Below are 17487 nucleotides of genomic sequence, written 5' to 3' on the forward strand. Positions count from 1 at the left end.
GACGTGCTAGTGATGGACATCTTATTCCATTCAAACAATGGCCCAGCCAGTGGCTTGTGATGATACTAGAGATCCATGCAGGAAACGGAGATATTAGTATAAAGCAAACACAGACAAAGCAGCAGTGTAAATGAGGCATAAGAAAATACATTTCAGAGAGACACAAGCAAAAGATATGTGAGAAAAAGTGCTTCAAAGGCAAACTTGCTAAACCAGGATTGCACGAAGTATATGTCCTTCTCTTCTTGAAAACATGAGATTGAACAGGAGGAATTCTTTAAACCCGTTGTAAAGATGCATGGTATTATTATAATTACGTGTTATTCATGGTAGAGCAGTACTATCAATGCTAAAATTGAGAGTCTGTTATTGTACAAAGTGTGTCTGCTGAGTGCAAATATCCTTGGTCTCAGTGTTTGCCCACTAAATAGAAAAGACAGGAGCAGGGTTGGGAGGAAGGCTTATAAAACACAGGGAGAAGGAACACATTCATGAGCCAAAAGTCATGGCTTGAGAGATGTTTCCTCAGCCATAAACAGGCAATGTAGGGACAAATATTTCTCTTGGGCAGAAACAGGCAGACCCTTTTCTCAGGAAAAGATAGTTTCTTCTAGACCAGATGTGGGTTGTTGGACACTGGGGTAGCACACTGGTGTCAGCATGGCTCAGACACAAAAACCTACATCCAGGACTGCTGACCTGCACGGCCACCTTCGTGTTGGTATGTTAAGGAAGGAAAATGAAATAACTGTAATTTCTGTGCAGTTCTTCTCTGGAATAAGGCAACCTCTACTTCTGTAATTGCCTTGATTCTGGGGAACTGACTTAATAATTTGCCACTGTTGATGTTCTCATTCCTCTCCTTTCTTCCTACTTTCTGTCTCTCAATTCACTGCCATTAACATCAGATTTCTAGGTATTTTTGGTGTCATTCCAAATCCCCGAGTGCGACAGCATCCTCGCCACTTTTATGCACTCCCTCCTTCACTTTCTGGCATTTCATGCTTTCCCTCAGCACAATCAGTCTTTGGGCTACCATCTCCCTCAGCTCTGGGGTGGAGAGATGAAACCAGAAGCTGCTGTAACTCCTTTAATCACTGCTGTATTTTATGAGGGGTAGAAAAACGTGCTGAGAGGCAGGGAGGCAACAAGAAGTTTTCCTTTACATACTTCCTGTCTGCTGTTTTATGCTCTATACTTCAGCTTCAGAGATGCTAGAGGAGAGGAAAGAGGCTGGGACACGGGATGGGTTCTTTCTTAATCCCCCTTGTTCTGATCTCAGCTTCTGTTCATGATTCAGCCAAATGCCCAAGACTAACTAGAAACCAAGCCCAGAGTCTCCGTTTCAAGGGAATGCTGGGTCCACCATGTTTCAGTTTACACAGCAGCAACCCACCTCCTGTTCACTGGTGTATTTTCTTCTCTCTTCCTTCACAGAGCCTAAAACAAGTTGCAGATTAGGTCGGTCCGCGTCCACATCAGGTGTGCCTCCTCCATCCGTTACTCCGCTCAGGCAAGCCAGTGATCTTCAGCCGAGCCAGGTACCATCGTTAGCCAATCGTGAATGAATGACTTCATGTGCTGCAACATGCCAAATGTTTCTCACCTCTGTGTCTGTCATTTGTTACCGTAAATGATTTTTTTGGTTTTTGTCTTTATTTTCTGTGCCTGTGCGTGCATCTGTGTGTGCGCATCTCTCATTGGCAATGAAATTCCACTGGACGCAGACAGTAGAATTTTCTTTGCTCTTAATTCCTTGTATCCTTTTCTGTCTTCATTCTGTACTATAAATGTAGTAAAACTGTACTGTATGAATTGGCTGGGTTTTTTATTTTTTCATGTTTTCTGTACTTTTTTACTGTCTTTAAAATTTATCAAACTTTGATAAATTTAATCTATGTTTTTATGTAAATTTCTTTTAAATGTCTTGTCTAAAGCACTTGCACCAATGTTTGTTAATGACTTGTACATACCTGACTTCTCCCCAGTTGTACTTTAATATTTGTGCCAGTCTCACATTTGGTTTGAGCTTAATGCATGATTGTATTACACTGATTTATCACTGTCCTGAAAACTGCTCTTACAGCAAGTTATTTTATTTAGTTAAGGCAGCTAGACTCTCTTCAGTTATAAGCCATGTAATGCTTACAGGACTGTTAAATAGTCCACTGTAGTTATATTTATTGTATGTTGTTAGGAATCAAAACTCAAATCAAAGGAGTAATATCTCCTTGTATCGTAAACAAGAGATACTTTTTTTATTTTCTTCATCAAAACCAAAAATGCCACATAGACCCTTGAGAAAGAAACAGAAGTGTTTGGGTTTGGCAAATTTCTGCAATAGCGAGAAGATGGAAAAGAAATAAAGACATGGGAAACCTATACTTACCTTTATTTTATATGCTAATACTGATATTGTATCATTTTGCTGTGCAGACCTGTATTATTAGTTTGACAGAACTAACTGCTGAGAGTAGCAATCGAGAGAAGAGGTTTCACTTAAACATGATATGAATGCCTTCTGTCAAGCTTCTCTGTCAAGCACTCCAGTATTGTATCACTCGTGTGTACATGTACGGGCCTACACATCGCTGTACATGTGTGTAGGTATACATATGCACAGAGACATAAACATATGTATGTATGTGCACATACATATATGTATGCACATGTGCACACACACAAACACACTTATTTAGATGGCGAATTTTCAACCGGCTTTCAGGGAATTAGTCCCCATAATCCTACTGAATTTCAATAAGATTTGAGTGGAAAGCTCCCTGCGGACCTCTTTGTCATAATCATGTATTTAAGTTGTTTGTAGCTTGGTGAGTTGCTTCTAGAAGGTCTTGGCCAAAGTAGAAACCAGAAGAGTAAGGTTGACTTACTCAATCCAGCCAGCCAGCTACTTGTTAGGAAGGTTATATTTGGGTAGCCTAGACCATACAGGTTAAAATTTTTTAACCTGCAAAACTGATGCTATTGTATTACTTCCAAGCCCTGCTGGACACAATGCCTAACAGAACCTTGCACATTTCTAAAGCATATTTTACATAAGAAAATCAAATCCATAATGGAGATTCAAAATGACAGCCCATTTAAATACCACGTCAAGTGTTACTTCATCTAAGGAAGAAATTAGGGTGATTGTACTTCCAAAGGTTTTGAGTGTCCCAGTGTTCATGTAGTATATGATTTTTTATTAAATGGGTCTTAGAGCAGACATGACGCTTTGCTGGTTACTCAGTGGCAAAGGCACCTTGGGTGTTTTGAAGGGATTTTAGTCTTTCAGTTTATATTAAGAACTAAACAATAAGCCTTGAAAGCAGAAGCTGATGTGATAGAAGAGATAATGAGCCTTTTAGAAGCTGCAGCCAGGGTTCACTGAAACTGTGGAGGAAAACTCCACCTCACTTCATACAGAAGAAAGGAACAAAGATGATAAGAGGAATTTTCAAGTGACTGTAGAGGGTGATCTTGTTAATTGAATGATGTATGGTATGGACATGGCTTCAGGAAAAACAAGAAAAACTAGTAAAAGCTTTCTCTCTCCGTAAGTCTTCCCTTCAAGCTGTCAATCTCTTACTGTCCATCTATTAATTTGTCATTTATTGTAATGACATAATTTTTTTAAGGTGTGGATTTGACCCTGATCCCAGCGGAGTGACAAAAGTCTTCTTATCTCCATGGCAGATACAAACATTACTTTGATTGTGTTCTTTATACACCTATTCTATCTTAATGTGCAAATAATCTATGACAGGTGAAATGTGTGTGGAAACGGCTGGGTTGTTAGCTCATTCTGAATCTGACAGATTGTGGCATACAGCGTGTTTATTTTTGTGTGCTGTGGCTATTGATTGTATTGATACTGGTTTCCTTAACCACATTGTAATCAGCAGTTAGACTTTCCAAAATATTAGGAGGTCGCATCCTGTTATCCACTTCTTTGGTGATGAGATGGGCACAGCTAACATTTGTACAGGGACACAAGATCTGGGAAAGGGACGATTACTGTGAATCGCTTTTCTCAAATCTTCCTGGATCCCAAACTGATGTTTTTCAAAACGTATAACTTGGGGGGAAAAAATCAGATTTGCAACTAAGCTCTCAAGGCCCATCATTTTTAATACAGAATCATTCAAGGAAGTGGTGAGGATGCTTAGTAATTAAAAATAGGTCTGATCTACAGAAACCTAAATTATAATTCCAATCAAATATTGGCTAATTATGTAACTATTGACATTTAACTCCCCTATGCCTTGGTTTTTGTTTGTTTATTGGTGTAGGAATTGTGAGGATTAACCAGTTAATATTCACAGAATGTATTTATGGTATATTTTTCGTAAGCATTATAGTGGTCACTTATAAATAAAAAGAAAGCTTAAAAGCAGAGATGAATTATGTGGCTGGTCTCTGATGGAGAACACTTTAAAATTCTGTAGTGTAGCGGCAGCCAGCAGTCACCAACATGCTGACCCACATAGAGAGCGTGCCGCTCTGTACTTTGTTCTGGTAAGTGGTGAGGGCATTCTGAAGGAGCTGGTTGCAGGAAGTAACTGTGGATGAAGTCGTGAACTGACTCAATTTAAACTGAAAGATAAACCTAAGTTTATCTTGGAACTGAAGTTACTGATTGTGTAAGGACAAAGTTTAAGAAATTAAGGAAGTAGCAGAGGAAGTCAAGGGGAGAGCTTGGAAATGTAATATGACAGGAGCAGGGAATATATTTGAGCTATAGAAGTGGCATATAGCTATATTTCCTAAATACATATCTCTCTCTCTATATATATATATATATATCCTAAAGAGAGGACTGTAAGTAGCAGAGAAGCATTCTAGATATCACAGAATGTAATGCCTTGTAAAGGTTCTCCGGTGTTAGCAGAGAGCTTACATGTTCTAGAAAGTACAGTAAGTTATATCTTAGAGATAAGAAGTATGTGAATAAAATTAGAAATTGTGAAAGTCCATCTGAGTTTGGCCTTTATATGGAAATGACAAGTCATTTGTAGCCATCCAAGTGGACAGAGAACAGCAGAAGTTAACCATCATGTGAGGTTTATAAAGTAGAATAAACATGGTCCAAGGGTGCCCCACTAAATAACCCATCACCCATGTTGCTGGAGCCTCTGTGCTGGTGCCTGAGACTTCTGTAGCAGGCATTGCCAGGTGTTTCACCCTGCAGTGGCAAACGCTCCATCACATCAGGGGACCCCCACAGTGAGCAAAATTGTTCACTTGTGTAAAGCAAGCAGGATTTGGGGTCACAGGTACCACTGCAATACAGCGATATTTCCCTGCATCCTGTCATTCTCCACATCTTCACCTCAGGGTAACAAAGGATTATACTCCATCGATGGATTCAAAAATCCCTGTCGCGTACAGGATACACCGAGCATGTCTGTCACAAAAGAAGCAAACGTTTTGAGCAGCCTGCACTGTGGAAGTCCCTCTGCTGGAGAGCAGAGCATCTCGCATCCATATTTTTAATGTACATAAAATCATCTCTAGCTCACTGCCAGGCTTCTCTGAAACAGTCTTCAGCACACCAAAAAACCGCTGGTTTCCATTTTGAGAAAAAGGAGCCAATATAACTATCTCTAGATTTTTTTTGCTGCAAATGAATTCTGCAAAGTGAAGTTTGTTTTCGTTAAGATGTAGACAGCTATTGGAAAATCACATGTATTAAGCTGCATAGCAGTGCATGTTCGTAATGAAGATCCATGATCTGAAGGAAAATACGCCCTTTGAAAACAAAACCCCTGATAGTTACAATGTGGTATTTCAGCTTTTCTGCAAAGCAGAGCCTATTTTCAGGCAGATTTCCACAAAACTGTGTACCTTATCTGCAAATGTGCAGCCTCTCTTCATGCTGCCTGTTAGTTACTTGCTTTTCAGCAGGAAGGCAGCACTGTTCTTTACTGTTTTCTCCTTCACGTATGCTATCTTAATTCCGAAGGTTTGCATGCCTCTCAAGGTCTGGTGTCTTCTTGTGGGGAGGACCGGGCAGTGATATCTAGCTCCAATTTAAGCAAGGAAAGAAGATTTAAGCTTTACAGTGATGATCAAAGTAAAATCCAGAAGCCATGCTGAGATTAGAAGGAATAACTCAGAGCAGGGAATGAAGATACATGGACAGCTATGAATTAAAGAGTTTCAACTTGGATTGAAGGAATGAGGAAAAAGCTAGAAAATTTGTCAGAATCAGCACTGACATTTTTTGTGGCTTATTTAAAAAACAAACAAACAAACAAAATGCAGCTCAGTTCATTACTTGCCTGGTATCTGCCTGAGCCCCCAGCAAGTTGAGACAGCATTTTTCTTCCCCCATGCAACCCCATCAGTGAACACAACACAGAAGGCCCACGTGATGGACAAACTGAATATAATACAGCAAACGGGAAAGGCCTCCCATTCACAGGATGGACTTGACCATGTAATTATTGTCTTGCACCAAATGAAGTGAACCTATCGATAGTTTGAGTATGTATCTGTGATAGGTGAAAATTTAGATACAAGTTGGCTCCTTAAATTCATATTTAGGTAGCTAAATAATAAAACAGACTTGTAGAAGGACTGAGTGTACTCTTTAGCTGAGATCTATCCTACCTACCTCTGAGATATCTAAATGAGGGGTATGACACAAGGTCCCCATGGGTGATATGAAGAGAGGCACCTGCAGAGGGGATTCACCTATCTAAACTCTCAGTGACCATGTAGAGCTGCATGTCTGTTATCTCGGATAACCTGGTAATTTATCCTCCTAATTCAACCACCTCTGTCGGTTGTGGAAAGCTAGCTCAGATCTCTCCTGGCCTGTGTGTGTTAGAGGCTCCTGGACATTTACCACTGAACAGATAAGAGCTGTTAAAATGTCCATTGCTAGGTAATAGACATTTATACCTTTTCAGACTTAATCTGCAGGTGCCGATTGTTAGGGAGAAGCTCTGTGGGTGGTATGGCTAGGCTGATCTTTGAAATGACGTGGTGCTTTTGGTGTCTTCCCTGCTACTGGGCTTCATAGCCAGACGGGCTAGCAGCGCCCAGGGGAGAGCAGCACCCTGAAGGGGTGTTGGGGGGGGTGGGTGGGTTGGCTCTTGGTTTTGGGGTTTGACCCTGCTAAGGGAGCTGTCCTAAGGAAATGGAAACCCAAGCTTTGCAGAGTCCTGTAAATGCAAATCCAAGCTTTGTAGAGTCCTGAAAGCAAGAGTCCAGGATTTTTCCAGCATAGTTTTCTAATGTAACGTAGGTAGGGAAGTAGAAAGCAGATTTTCTGCTTTAAATATGTAACTGGAAGGGATTTGGTCGTATTTATTTCCAGTTGGTCTGAGATAGTTATCATGCACGCTGGTTTATGTTCAGCAAGAACACGAGAAAATACCCTCTTTATTGTTTGGGTCGGTGCCGGAGAAGTCCTGGACGAAAATGCACTTTAACAGCTGTTCAAAATGAGCAGTTTGGAAAATCCGAACGGATTAGGAAAAGCTTTATTTTTCCCGGAGCCGGAAACGCAAAGCAGGGTGGCTGCCTGGGGCTGGGCTGCGGTGGGGAAGCGGGTAGGACGCCTCGGGCAGCTCGGCTCTGCGTGAGAAATCGGGTCTGTCAGCGGTGTGGACCGCGTCACCGTTGCGGCAGGCGGGTTGCATCCCTGCTCGGAGAGGGAGGCCGGGCCGAGGCGCACACCGCCCCCGCCCCGCCCCGGCTGCCGCCGCCCGCCGCGCCGGGCCGGGCAGGAGTTGCCGCTCGGCGAGCCCATGGCGCCGCCTGGCGGCCGCATCCCGCGCCGCGCCCCGCCGGTGCCGGTGTCGGTGTCGGTGTCGGCCGCGCGGTTCCCGCTGGGGCTCCTCGGCGCCGGGGCTGCGGGGGAGGCGGGTCCCGCCAGCGGAACTGAACGGGCGGTTCTCGGCAGCGAGGGCGCTGCCCTTCTGCTGGCTTGCGGGGCTCCTGCTCGACACCGCCAGTGACAAAGCGCAGCTTGGGGAAGGGTAAAGCCTGCTCAGATCTTACAGGGCCTTCACCCGAATTTTCTAGGGGATAAAGTATTTATTTTAAGAAGAGTGGGTTTGATGTGTTGGGGTTGTTTCTTTCCCTGCTGGCTGGAATCATAAGTGTTGCATCAAGTAATTGCCAGAACCTTGTGCAGAAATCGTTGTAAGCCACGTTCCCTGCACCGGTCCGACCTGCGTGCCCGCCGGCTGCCATGCCAGCCTAGCACCACACCAGCTGGCATGAGGGAGGGAGGGAAGGAGGAGGCTTGCAGGAGCCTCACCTGTTAAATCCCAAATTCTTCCACACAACAGGTTAGTTAATGTTTTGTTTAAGACTCAATATTTAGGTGCTAACCGAAATGCAATTAAAACACCTGCATTTTATCATGAAGAAAAATTTATAGTATTAAAACTGATGTGAGACCTTATCTTCAGGGCAACCATTATTTAATTTTGCACTGTAGCTGAAAAATCCCAAACACATATTCTAATTTTTCCATTTTGAAACAAAAGAATGATGAATGGGAAATATGTCAAAGAAAAAGCTGAGATATATATTTGGCTGCTCTCCACATGCATTCTCGTAGCAATACCCTGTAGTTTAAGCATAGTATAAGCTCTACAAAACTTTAGAGAAATTAATTTAGAGTTGAATTTTGACAAGTACTGAGTACTCTTCAGCAATGCAGCTAAGTATTTGTCTCATGCCTAAGTTCATGAATAACTTTGTACCGGGTCAACTAAATATCACAAGCCCAGCTCTTAATGTCTCGGAGCCTTAGTTGTGCATACAAAGCATATTGTAGTCCTTGTATGCGTTGTAAGCATTGTGTTCACCCTGTAATTAATGAATGCAAGAAGGGTAAATTGTTACTATTATGGCTATAATTATTTTTGAAGGCACCTAGACAAAGTACTTCCCCAATGAATTGACATTATCATGCTTTAGTTGGCAAATGTGCATCCGAAAGCGTATGGGCTCCGTGTTACTCTGTGAGCATAAACAAAGCATCTGTGCTCTTCTATTATTCTCAGCTTAAAGTTGCCCTTTTCCCCAGCAATAGTGTACAAGAGTTCAGAGCAGTCAGTAAACGCCCTGCAGTTGTCAGGCATCCTAGCAGGGCTGGGTTCCTGACGGCTGCATTTAATGAATTCTGCTGCTGAAAAATGAGCACCTATAAATCAAGATCTGCTGTTCTGTATCTGATCACAGCAGTCTTTTTTTAACTTCCATTATATGAAAGAAATACAGTTGTTGCGGGTAGGTGGAGAACTCTGTAGACTGAAGTGCTCTTTCATCCGGTTTGAATACTAGGGAAATGGTAATAAAAAAAATGTCCTAGTAAGAGAATTCGTATTTGCTACATAGCATAAACCCGTGTCATCACTCAGTACTGTAAATCTTTGCTAGATGCACTCCTTGATGAATCACAATCTGAAAGTAGCATCAAACTCTAGTGATTCTGCTTTCGTGGTTCCAGTAATGCAGAAGGATTTGCAATGAAAGAACCAACTTGTGTTGTACTTACTCTCAGGGCCAAAGGGAAAAAAAGATCCCCCTGCATTGCCGGTTAAAGATCGCAGGGGAGATGCAGTCATTCAAAAGGAATATCTAACTACTTGCCACTCTGGTATGGCTTTCTCTGTCCCTCTTTTTTCCTCTAATTTTCAAGTTTTGAAAGTCTATTGTGTATTTTGGATGTAGAATAGCAAAACATATGAAACAATTCATGGGAAGGTGGCAATTGTTTTCTTCTTCTCCCTGTGTGTAAATGCCAAGTGTTCCCCTTCAGCCAGTGCAATGCCTCCCAGATCTCTGTGCTCCTGGAGCCAAGATTATGGTTGTTCCTTTTTGATACTTGATCTTTTTCTTCGTTCAAACTGTATGTCCACAGTGTGGGAACAGTCCCGTGCCTCTTGCTCTGTAATCAGAGTCCCATGGGGTTTTGGTCTGGACTTTCTATACACTATTTATTGCTTTGAATGGTACCTTCTATTTTTGCCTGTGAAGCTATTCCCTTTAAGGGACTTAATTGCTCCTTGTGTTTAACCATCACCTTTAATAAGGCTTGAGATAGTCACTGGATCCAAAACCTGCTTAATGTTGGCCACTAGGATCTGCCACAATGACGTTTGCGGTAGTGTCTGAGAGTCATAGTCATAAATAAGGTCCCCGTGTTGGTAGACAATGTTTGTAGAACAAAGGCTGTCCTTACCCCAAGGATTTGTAAGCTCAGTGTAATAGATGAGAAAGTAAGCAGTTGCAGATGGGAGTAGATGGGAAAGTCTGTGACTGTCGGGAATTGCTTAAGCTTTGGTTTATGTGAAATTAGTGCAAAAACTATTTGGGGTGCAATCTACTGTATCTTTGACAGTGATTTTGATTATTTTTTTATGCCACTAATACAATGAAATGCATTTGAATGTCTGAAACTGGAAAACCAGGTAAATTTTTCTGGGAACATTTTACAAATTATGTCTCTCTCTCAAATGGCCATTTCATGGAGAAGTCCTGCTCCTCCAGTGGAGAAGTCTTCAGTGTCTGTGTAGGCAAAAAAAAATGTACACACAGACTGAATTTTGTGGGTGCTGGTTTTGCAAATAGCTGGGAGGGGGAAACTCCTCTGGGTCCTACTTGGGAGGATGGGCAGGCATGGAAGAACCCTTGGTGGGGTACAGAGAGAAACCTCTGGCACAAGCACTTCACTGATGGGACATGGGCTGACTTTTACCTTGAGGTAATGTCTGGATTTGACCAGCGTGTGGCCTGAGTGTATTTGAAAAATTGGATCTAGAGCCGTAGGATTTTGCCTTCTTGTTCAGGCTGAATGTTCACAAGAGTCAAGGATGAGTCATCACACTGACTGCCACCACCTAGAAAGAAGTGCCGGGGCATGAGCGGTGTCCTGAAATGTCACACAGCCTGCTGGGGAGTTTGCACTGCTGAAAGTCTGTGAGAGTTTGGATTTCAGAGTATGCTTTTGTGCCTTTATAAAGTGCAGCAGAGCCCTGTGCCCACGAGAGGGAGCGGTTGGATTACTTTACACAGTTCTTTTTTTTTTTTTCCTGCAAGGGCAAGTATCTTGCACACACGAAGGCAAAATTCTGCTGTCGTCAGTCCAGCTAAATATGCTGTCAACATTTGGGATGAGAGCAACAACAAGAATGTTAATGCTTTAGGGAAGGCTCCACATTGCATTGTGTTGAGTTTCAGCTTGAATCTGGTCTTACATAATCAGAGCATGGGTCCAGAGCAGTGCGAATTGTTTCTAAATATATAAACTGCAAATAGGGAACGCTTATTAAAAAAAGAAAGAAAGAAAAGGAAATGCAAACCTGGAAGTGGATGGAATTGCCACATCCATCATCCCTCACCTCCAAGGCACGCCTGACTGATTGGCATAAGAAGCAAATGTGTCAAAGCCGTCTTCTGTTGGCAGACAGCCCTGCTGTTGCTGTCCCAACATCTTTTCTTCAGCGTTCAGCTGGGCTGGCCATGCAGCAGAAGCAGGTCACTGCACTGCTGGGTCCTGCTTTGCCAGGGCTCTGATTTAAGAGCATGAGAGAGTGCGTGCTCGGCCACCCTCGCGGCACCAAAGAGGCCTCTGATTCATGGTGCGGGGAAGCTGGGCAGAAGCGGGGCTGAGCACGCACTGCTGTCGCGGTAGGTCCCAAGGCCCAAGCGTGGCTTTGGGGCTCTCCTTCTCCACACCAATAGCATGGGGCTTAGGCACAAAAAAGACGTGTCAGGGAGGAGCAGCGGTGGGTGAAAACAGGTCAGCTGTAGGAAAAGTGATGCCACAGAAAGAGAGTATCAGAGATGGGAACAGAGTGACCAGTCTCAGCACCAGACTAGAGTCTGTCTTCACGTCTTTCCTCACCCTCGAGTGACGGCTTCGCTGCCACTATTTCAGCTGTGATGGAAGAGAGTGGGAGGAAGAATATTCCATTCCCTTACTCTGATCTCTCCTTGTTCTTGCACAAGCTTTCTAAGCCTGCCAGCAGAGTACAGAAAGAGGCTTCTTCCCTCACAGAAGTTGTTGAAACTTTTCAAATACAACAATATTCTGACAAAGAATGAATTACAGCATTTATGAAGGTTTTCATTTCCCGTTCAACATTTTTTTACTGTCTTTACCTAATTGTTTCTCAGATTGGGGGTTACAATTTCTTTAAAAGGCACAGGACAGGCATGAGAAGATCTCATCTGCATGGTCTGTGGTTTCACATTGTGCCTGGTTTTGATAGAGTTGGGACGGTGCGTTTCGGTACTTTGAAAAATAGTCTTGGATCAACAGAGAAATTTATGGAGATAGATGCCGCGGCCAACGCAGCACGACATATGTGGTTGAGGGCTTGGACATGGGGGCAACAGCCAAGCATGGCATTTGCACCCAGACCTTTCTTTGGAGAGTCAGACTCGTACATGGGTATGTAGAATTTAGTATGACATATGTAGAAACTAACATCTAATATTTCCAGTAAAAGACTTATGCAGGTCAGTGAGATGGGGAGATGCAAGCCTTGAAAGTCTTATGGCATCATTGAACAAGTGTTCCTGAGCTGTAACTCTTGCAGCTTACAAAACACTGAATCAGTGAGATCACTGTCCTGTCCTGCCTGCAACAGGAAACTAAAAATGATATGGAAGTTCTTCATCTCATTTTTAGCTGCTCTTACAGCATTGTACATGGTTCTACTGAAAATAGGTAACAACTTACAGTAATACTAAACAAATATATAATGTAATTTATGTGAAATAATTTCAGTCCAAACATCAGTAAGTCGCCTATAAAAGAATTTAATTTGGTTGCATTCCTTCCTCTTCAGGGAATCTCTCTTTAAGGCGTTTCTCATAAATTTACTTATTCTCTTCTAAAACTTGTAAATTCACTTCAAAACTTGTTCTGAGACTTTTGTGTGCAAACAATTAGTTTAGTCACATTAAGAAGGATGCAGTACCAGAACAATAGCAATTGCTAAGTTTATTTCAAATGGTCTTGCAACCACTATTGAAGACATTGTGCCTTGGTTAAATAAATTAAAAAAAAAACCAAACCAGAAGCATGCAATTTCCTTTTTTCCCCTCCTTTTCTGTGTGTATTTATGTTTAACTCAGGGCAAGAATTTTATAATATTCTTAAAGGAAAATAGAAATAAAAATGGCATGAATTCATGAAAGCATGGGTTTATATATATAGGCATTCTCTGTAAATGAACCAAACGTTCTGTACTCTAGGTAGAACAACCTTATTTGTCTGCTCATACGCATTTCAGTTACCTCCATGCCCTCCCCCTTGTCTTACCTTTTTTGTATACGAACCGAATGTATTGTACCATGTTTCTGTTCGACCTGTGCGTGCCTGATGCATAAAACATGACACAGAATGGCAAGGTTTCCCCCACCATCTGCGTTAAGTCATAAACCATCCAAGCTTTGTTCTCATGGTTGTCACCATTTCACCAGAACCTTTCGGTGTTTGTATAGCCTTATACAGTATATTGCACTTACTGTACCTGTATAGTATCTTGTCTGTATACTGTATGCACATAAATATGTATATTCACTCATGTATGTATGTATAGTATGTTTATATATCTCTGTATATGTATGTGTGTTTGTTCATAGTCTTTCACTAGAAATGTGTGGCTATTCATATACATTATGTGTATGCCAATTATAAAAAATATGAATGCCAGCACCCACTTTTGATAACCTACTTTTATTCTCATTTGTCTTGTTAAACAATGAAAATAAAAATGTCATGTATTTTAAATGAGAACTGTAAAAGATTATTATTTTTACTAATTTTAAGGTTTCCAGTTCTTCAGAAGAACTATTTTAACAGTTTCAAAATTGCAAAGATATTTGTGTTTCTCATGACAGTTTTCTGTGGTTGAAAAATGTTTGGTAACAGCCCAAACTGTAGTTTTGGTTCTCTGTATCTTGTGCTGGTCAAGTGCTCCTGGGTTTAGAAGTGCCTTTAACCAGCTGGGCTCTCGTGCTGCAAATCCCAACTCTATTCACATCAGGGACTTGCAATAAATAAATCTTGCACGTATAAATGCTGGATATAGAAAGGCCCTAGGCTGGAAAGAAAAGTTTCTCCAGTGCAGGTGAGCCTTAGGAAGGGGTGAAATTATCATATTTATGAGTCAATTTTATGGGAACATTACAGACACTATTTGTCAGACCTCTTCTGGTTTGTAGTCCACAGTAACATATAATTGCCAATTGATTAGGCATTTAGTAAAACAGCTAACAATCATTTATTGGCCCTTTGTAAAATTATTCTTCGTCACCACACAACTGTACGTAGGCTGCTCAGTTAACTGGCCTGAGGCAGCAAAGCACCAGCTTGTCTTAAATAGCAAAGTGTCCCTGTAAATCAAGGGGATGACTGATACATATTCTCCACCTGAGCGTGTATTTTAAGTTCTTCACTGAATTGGAGCTCCAATGATAATCATGTGTGTTGCTTTGAGACTTAGGAGTGATAAATTTGCTTCCTTCACAGTTAATTTTATCGGTGTATTACCTTGTCCAGCTGGACCAGTCTCAGTGCTTACTAAGTTACAGCAGCAGAGTGGCAGCAGCTACTCAGAAAACTCTCAGAAGGCAGATCTTTGTGCAGGAAATACTAAGGAACGTTTAGGATCACAGAGACACTGCTATTAGGAGCCTTCATCCCAGCTAAAATCGCATAATAGAAAATCTTTTTCATTTTTTAATTTAAAGTGACAGGGTTAAATTCTGACCTTGCTCATGTCAACAGCGAATTCCCATTTCACTCATAAGCTATAACTGGAATGTCCAAGGAATGCTTTTTCTCAACAAAAAATAGGATGGGGAAAGGACACGCTCCGCTAATGGAGCTCAGTGTTTATGGGCCAGCAGCCTGATCTTAAGCCTTTGCCAGTCAGTGGCGGTTAGGGGACTCCTGGGCTGGGTTGGCCCGGCTCTTTTTTTACAGTCTGGAAAGGCACATTCACTGTCCAGGGTTTATAATCACAATTGTATAATTCACGATAGGAAAGAGTAAACAGGAGAAAAGACACTAGCAGTATGCATTTTAAAAATTAATACTGGTGAGATCATGACTCTTACTTGATTTCTGCACCACGCTTTAAAACACAAACATAATCAGAGAAAAAACAGCACTTTTTTGCTGGTTGACAGTTTGTTTCCTTATGTTGCGTGTAATATGTGCGTATAGGTTACCATGAAGCTGAATGTTTTGTTTGCCATGCGTTGTCATTAGCCATTCCTTTTAAGTTGGCTATTTAAATCTCCTCCCTGCCCTGGAGATTTGAACTTGAATTCAACCCATGCTGCTGTTGTAGGCTAAGTCGAGTTAGCCTGGTCACTCCATGCCTGGGAGCCTGCGAGCAAACCCTGGTTCAGCAGGCCGGCATTTGTGGCTTTTCTGTGGCAGTCTTCTCAATGAGTTAACGCTGAATCAGTGTCACACGCGTATCAGCCAGTGCCATCCCTTTGGCGATTGCCTTTTGAACAGAAAAACACGGACAAGGTGCAGGGAAACGCTGCACCCAATGAATCCCGGTTTGTAAAACATGCGGGTGCCAGTCTTAGTTTCTTGCCTGTATCTCAGCTATTCACTGCGTCAGAAAATCACGTCTATATTAGGTTTGGGTACTGTATTGTTTGACAATTCCTGATATAAATGAAATTGCATGATGTTGCTGTGAGCAGATGTGGTATCTCATACTAAGGCAGGCTTTTACATGTTTGGATTCTTTAGAAACTCTCAGTGCGGTTTATAAGTCTAGTAACTGTTCATTAACTGCATTTCAAATTGGAGTTAGAAATTAATCACACATGGAGATGTCTGTCTTTTAATCATGTTTTTCTGCATCTTTACAAAGGAAGATGTGGCCACCTACAAGAATATGACCATCTCTGTATATTCAGTGTTGGTTTCAGTCATGCTTTCCTAAACCTTTCCCCCCTCATACAATCAGTACAATACTTGAGAAATGGCATTTAATGTAAGAAAATGATTGTTGACTCCATTTCACCATCAAAAAAGGACAAACGTAAGAGCATATTTCAAAATTTCTGATCTGTAAAGCAACTTCACAGTCTGCAACTAGATGTTTGTGAATCTAGATCACCTAATGCAAAACAAGAGGAACTGAAGGCACCAGAGCTTTCAGTGCTGAGGCATTCTCCTTCCGTGTATTATTCTGATAATTTTACATTTTTTTATTTTAAAATTATTCTTGTGACCGTTTTCTTGAAATGCTAGAGAAATATAAAGACTTTGGGGCTTTGCTGGCAAACTGGTGTGGTGAGGTTCTTCTGCTGTCACAGCAATAAAGGTTAGTTAAATCTTGAGTTCTAGTACTGGCTTCAATAGGAAGAGTGCTGAAGCTCATGTACGTGTTTTTAGCTTGGAAAAAATGAGGTCAAATAAAATGGGCAAACAAATGGAATTCGTGGTGTCCCCACATGTCACATTTTTGTCATTCTAGGATTGGCCTCGATGTCCACTTTCTCATAGTTCTTAGTTCTTCCAAAGTCTTGATCTTGTTTCCACTCATTTTCATTCTTCCATATTCAATTTCTGGGTCCTTCTTGGCCTCTGGTGGGTGACCAGAAGCGATATCTAGAGCGTGCACCCTGCTGCCTTCAGCTCCCTCATGCATGAGAGCTTTTGCAGTCCCAGGGTTGGATCTTGAGGAGGAAAGGATCTTGCCCGCTGGCAGCCCTCACTGCTCTATGCCACCTCTTAATGCAAAGATGGATGGGCTGTTCATCTCAGTGTGAGATTCAGGATCTGGCAGCTTTTCAAAACTACCACAATTTAAAGTAAGAAACACAAATTACAGGTGTGTTGTACTGTGGACGTGATTACTCAGTCATAGACAGGGCCAGCTGTAGTGGTCATTGAGGTCACTGCCTCACACTGTCCTGCTGTTTAAGGCAGGTTCATGAGCAGTTAAGGCACACATGCAACGGAGCAGCAACCTCCAGCAAGAGGAAGAGGTGGGGAGACAGGGTTAGTAGCCTCTCAAGGAAATCTAGGACATTAGAGCGTCACCCTGCAGGTCCGGCACTGCCAAATGGGTTAGCAGGAGATCTCTGTATCACTGAACTCTAGCAAAGTATTCTGTCCTTTGTCCCTCCTGTGATTGACCTAATACAATATTGAATTTTCCTTTCTGTTTTACAGTGAACGACAGGATGTATCATCGTGGGTTGCTTGAGTTCTGCATTTATTGCTTAGCAAAGGCATAGATTAAGCTTTGATTTTTCATGAGTGATCTCAATAGGAATGCACTTTGTGATGATCCACTGCATAAATGAGATGCATGAGACAACTTTACACAATATCCCTAATATGAGTTATTTTACAGCCTCTTATTTCAAATGTACTAGCATTTACAGAATGTGTTAACTAGCAGTAGATCGAGCAGTACATTTTGGACAGTTGTTTGGTGTTAAAAAAAAAAACTTAGATGAGAAGAATAC

At 41.8% G+C, this 17487-nt stretch overlaps 1 protein-coding gene across 3 annotated transcripts in view; it reads left to right on the forward strand.

The window, feature by feature from the left end:
- The window catches only part of NYAP2 (neuronal tyrosine-phosphorylated phosphoinositide-3-kinase adaptor 2), a 144576-nt gene that overhangs the window by 114415 nt on the left and 12674 nt on the right, over positions 1 to 17487 (forward strand). For all 3 annotated transcript variants that reach the window (XM_054836122.1, XM_054836124.1, XM_054836123.1), the window contains one exon: positions 1438 to 1541. In XM_054836122.1, coding sequence (XP_054692097.1) covers positions 1438 to 1541 — 104 coding nt within the window. The remainder of the gene's footprint in view (positions 1 to 1437; positions 1542 to 17487) is intronic.

The sequence above is a fragment of the Grus americana genome, chromosome 9 (assembly GCF_028858705.1).
Source record: "Grus americana isolate bGruAme1 chromosome 9, bGruAme1.mat, whole genome shotgun sequence".
Classification (NCBI taxonomy): Eukaryota; Metazoa; Chordata; class Aves; order Gruiformes; family Gruidae; genus Grus; species Grus americana.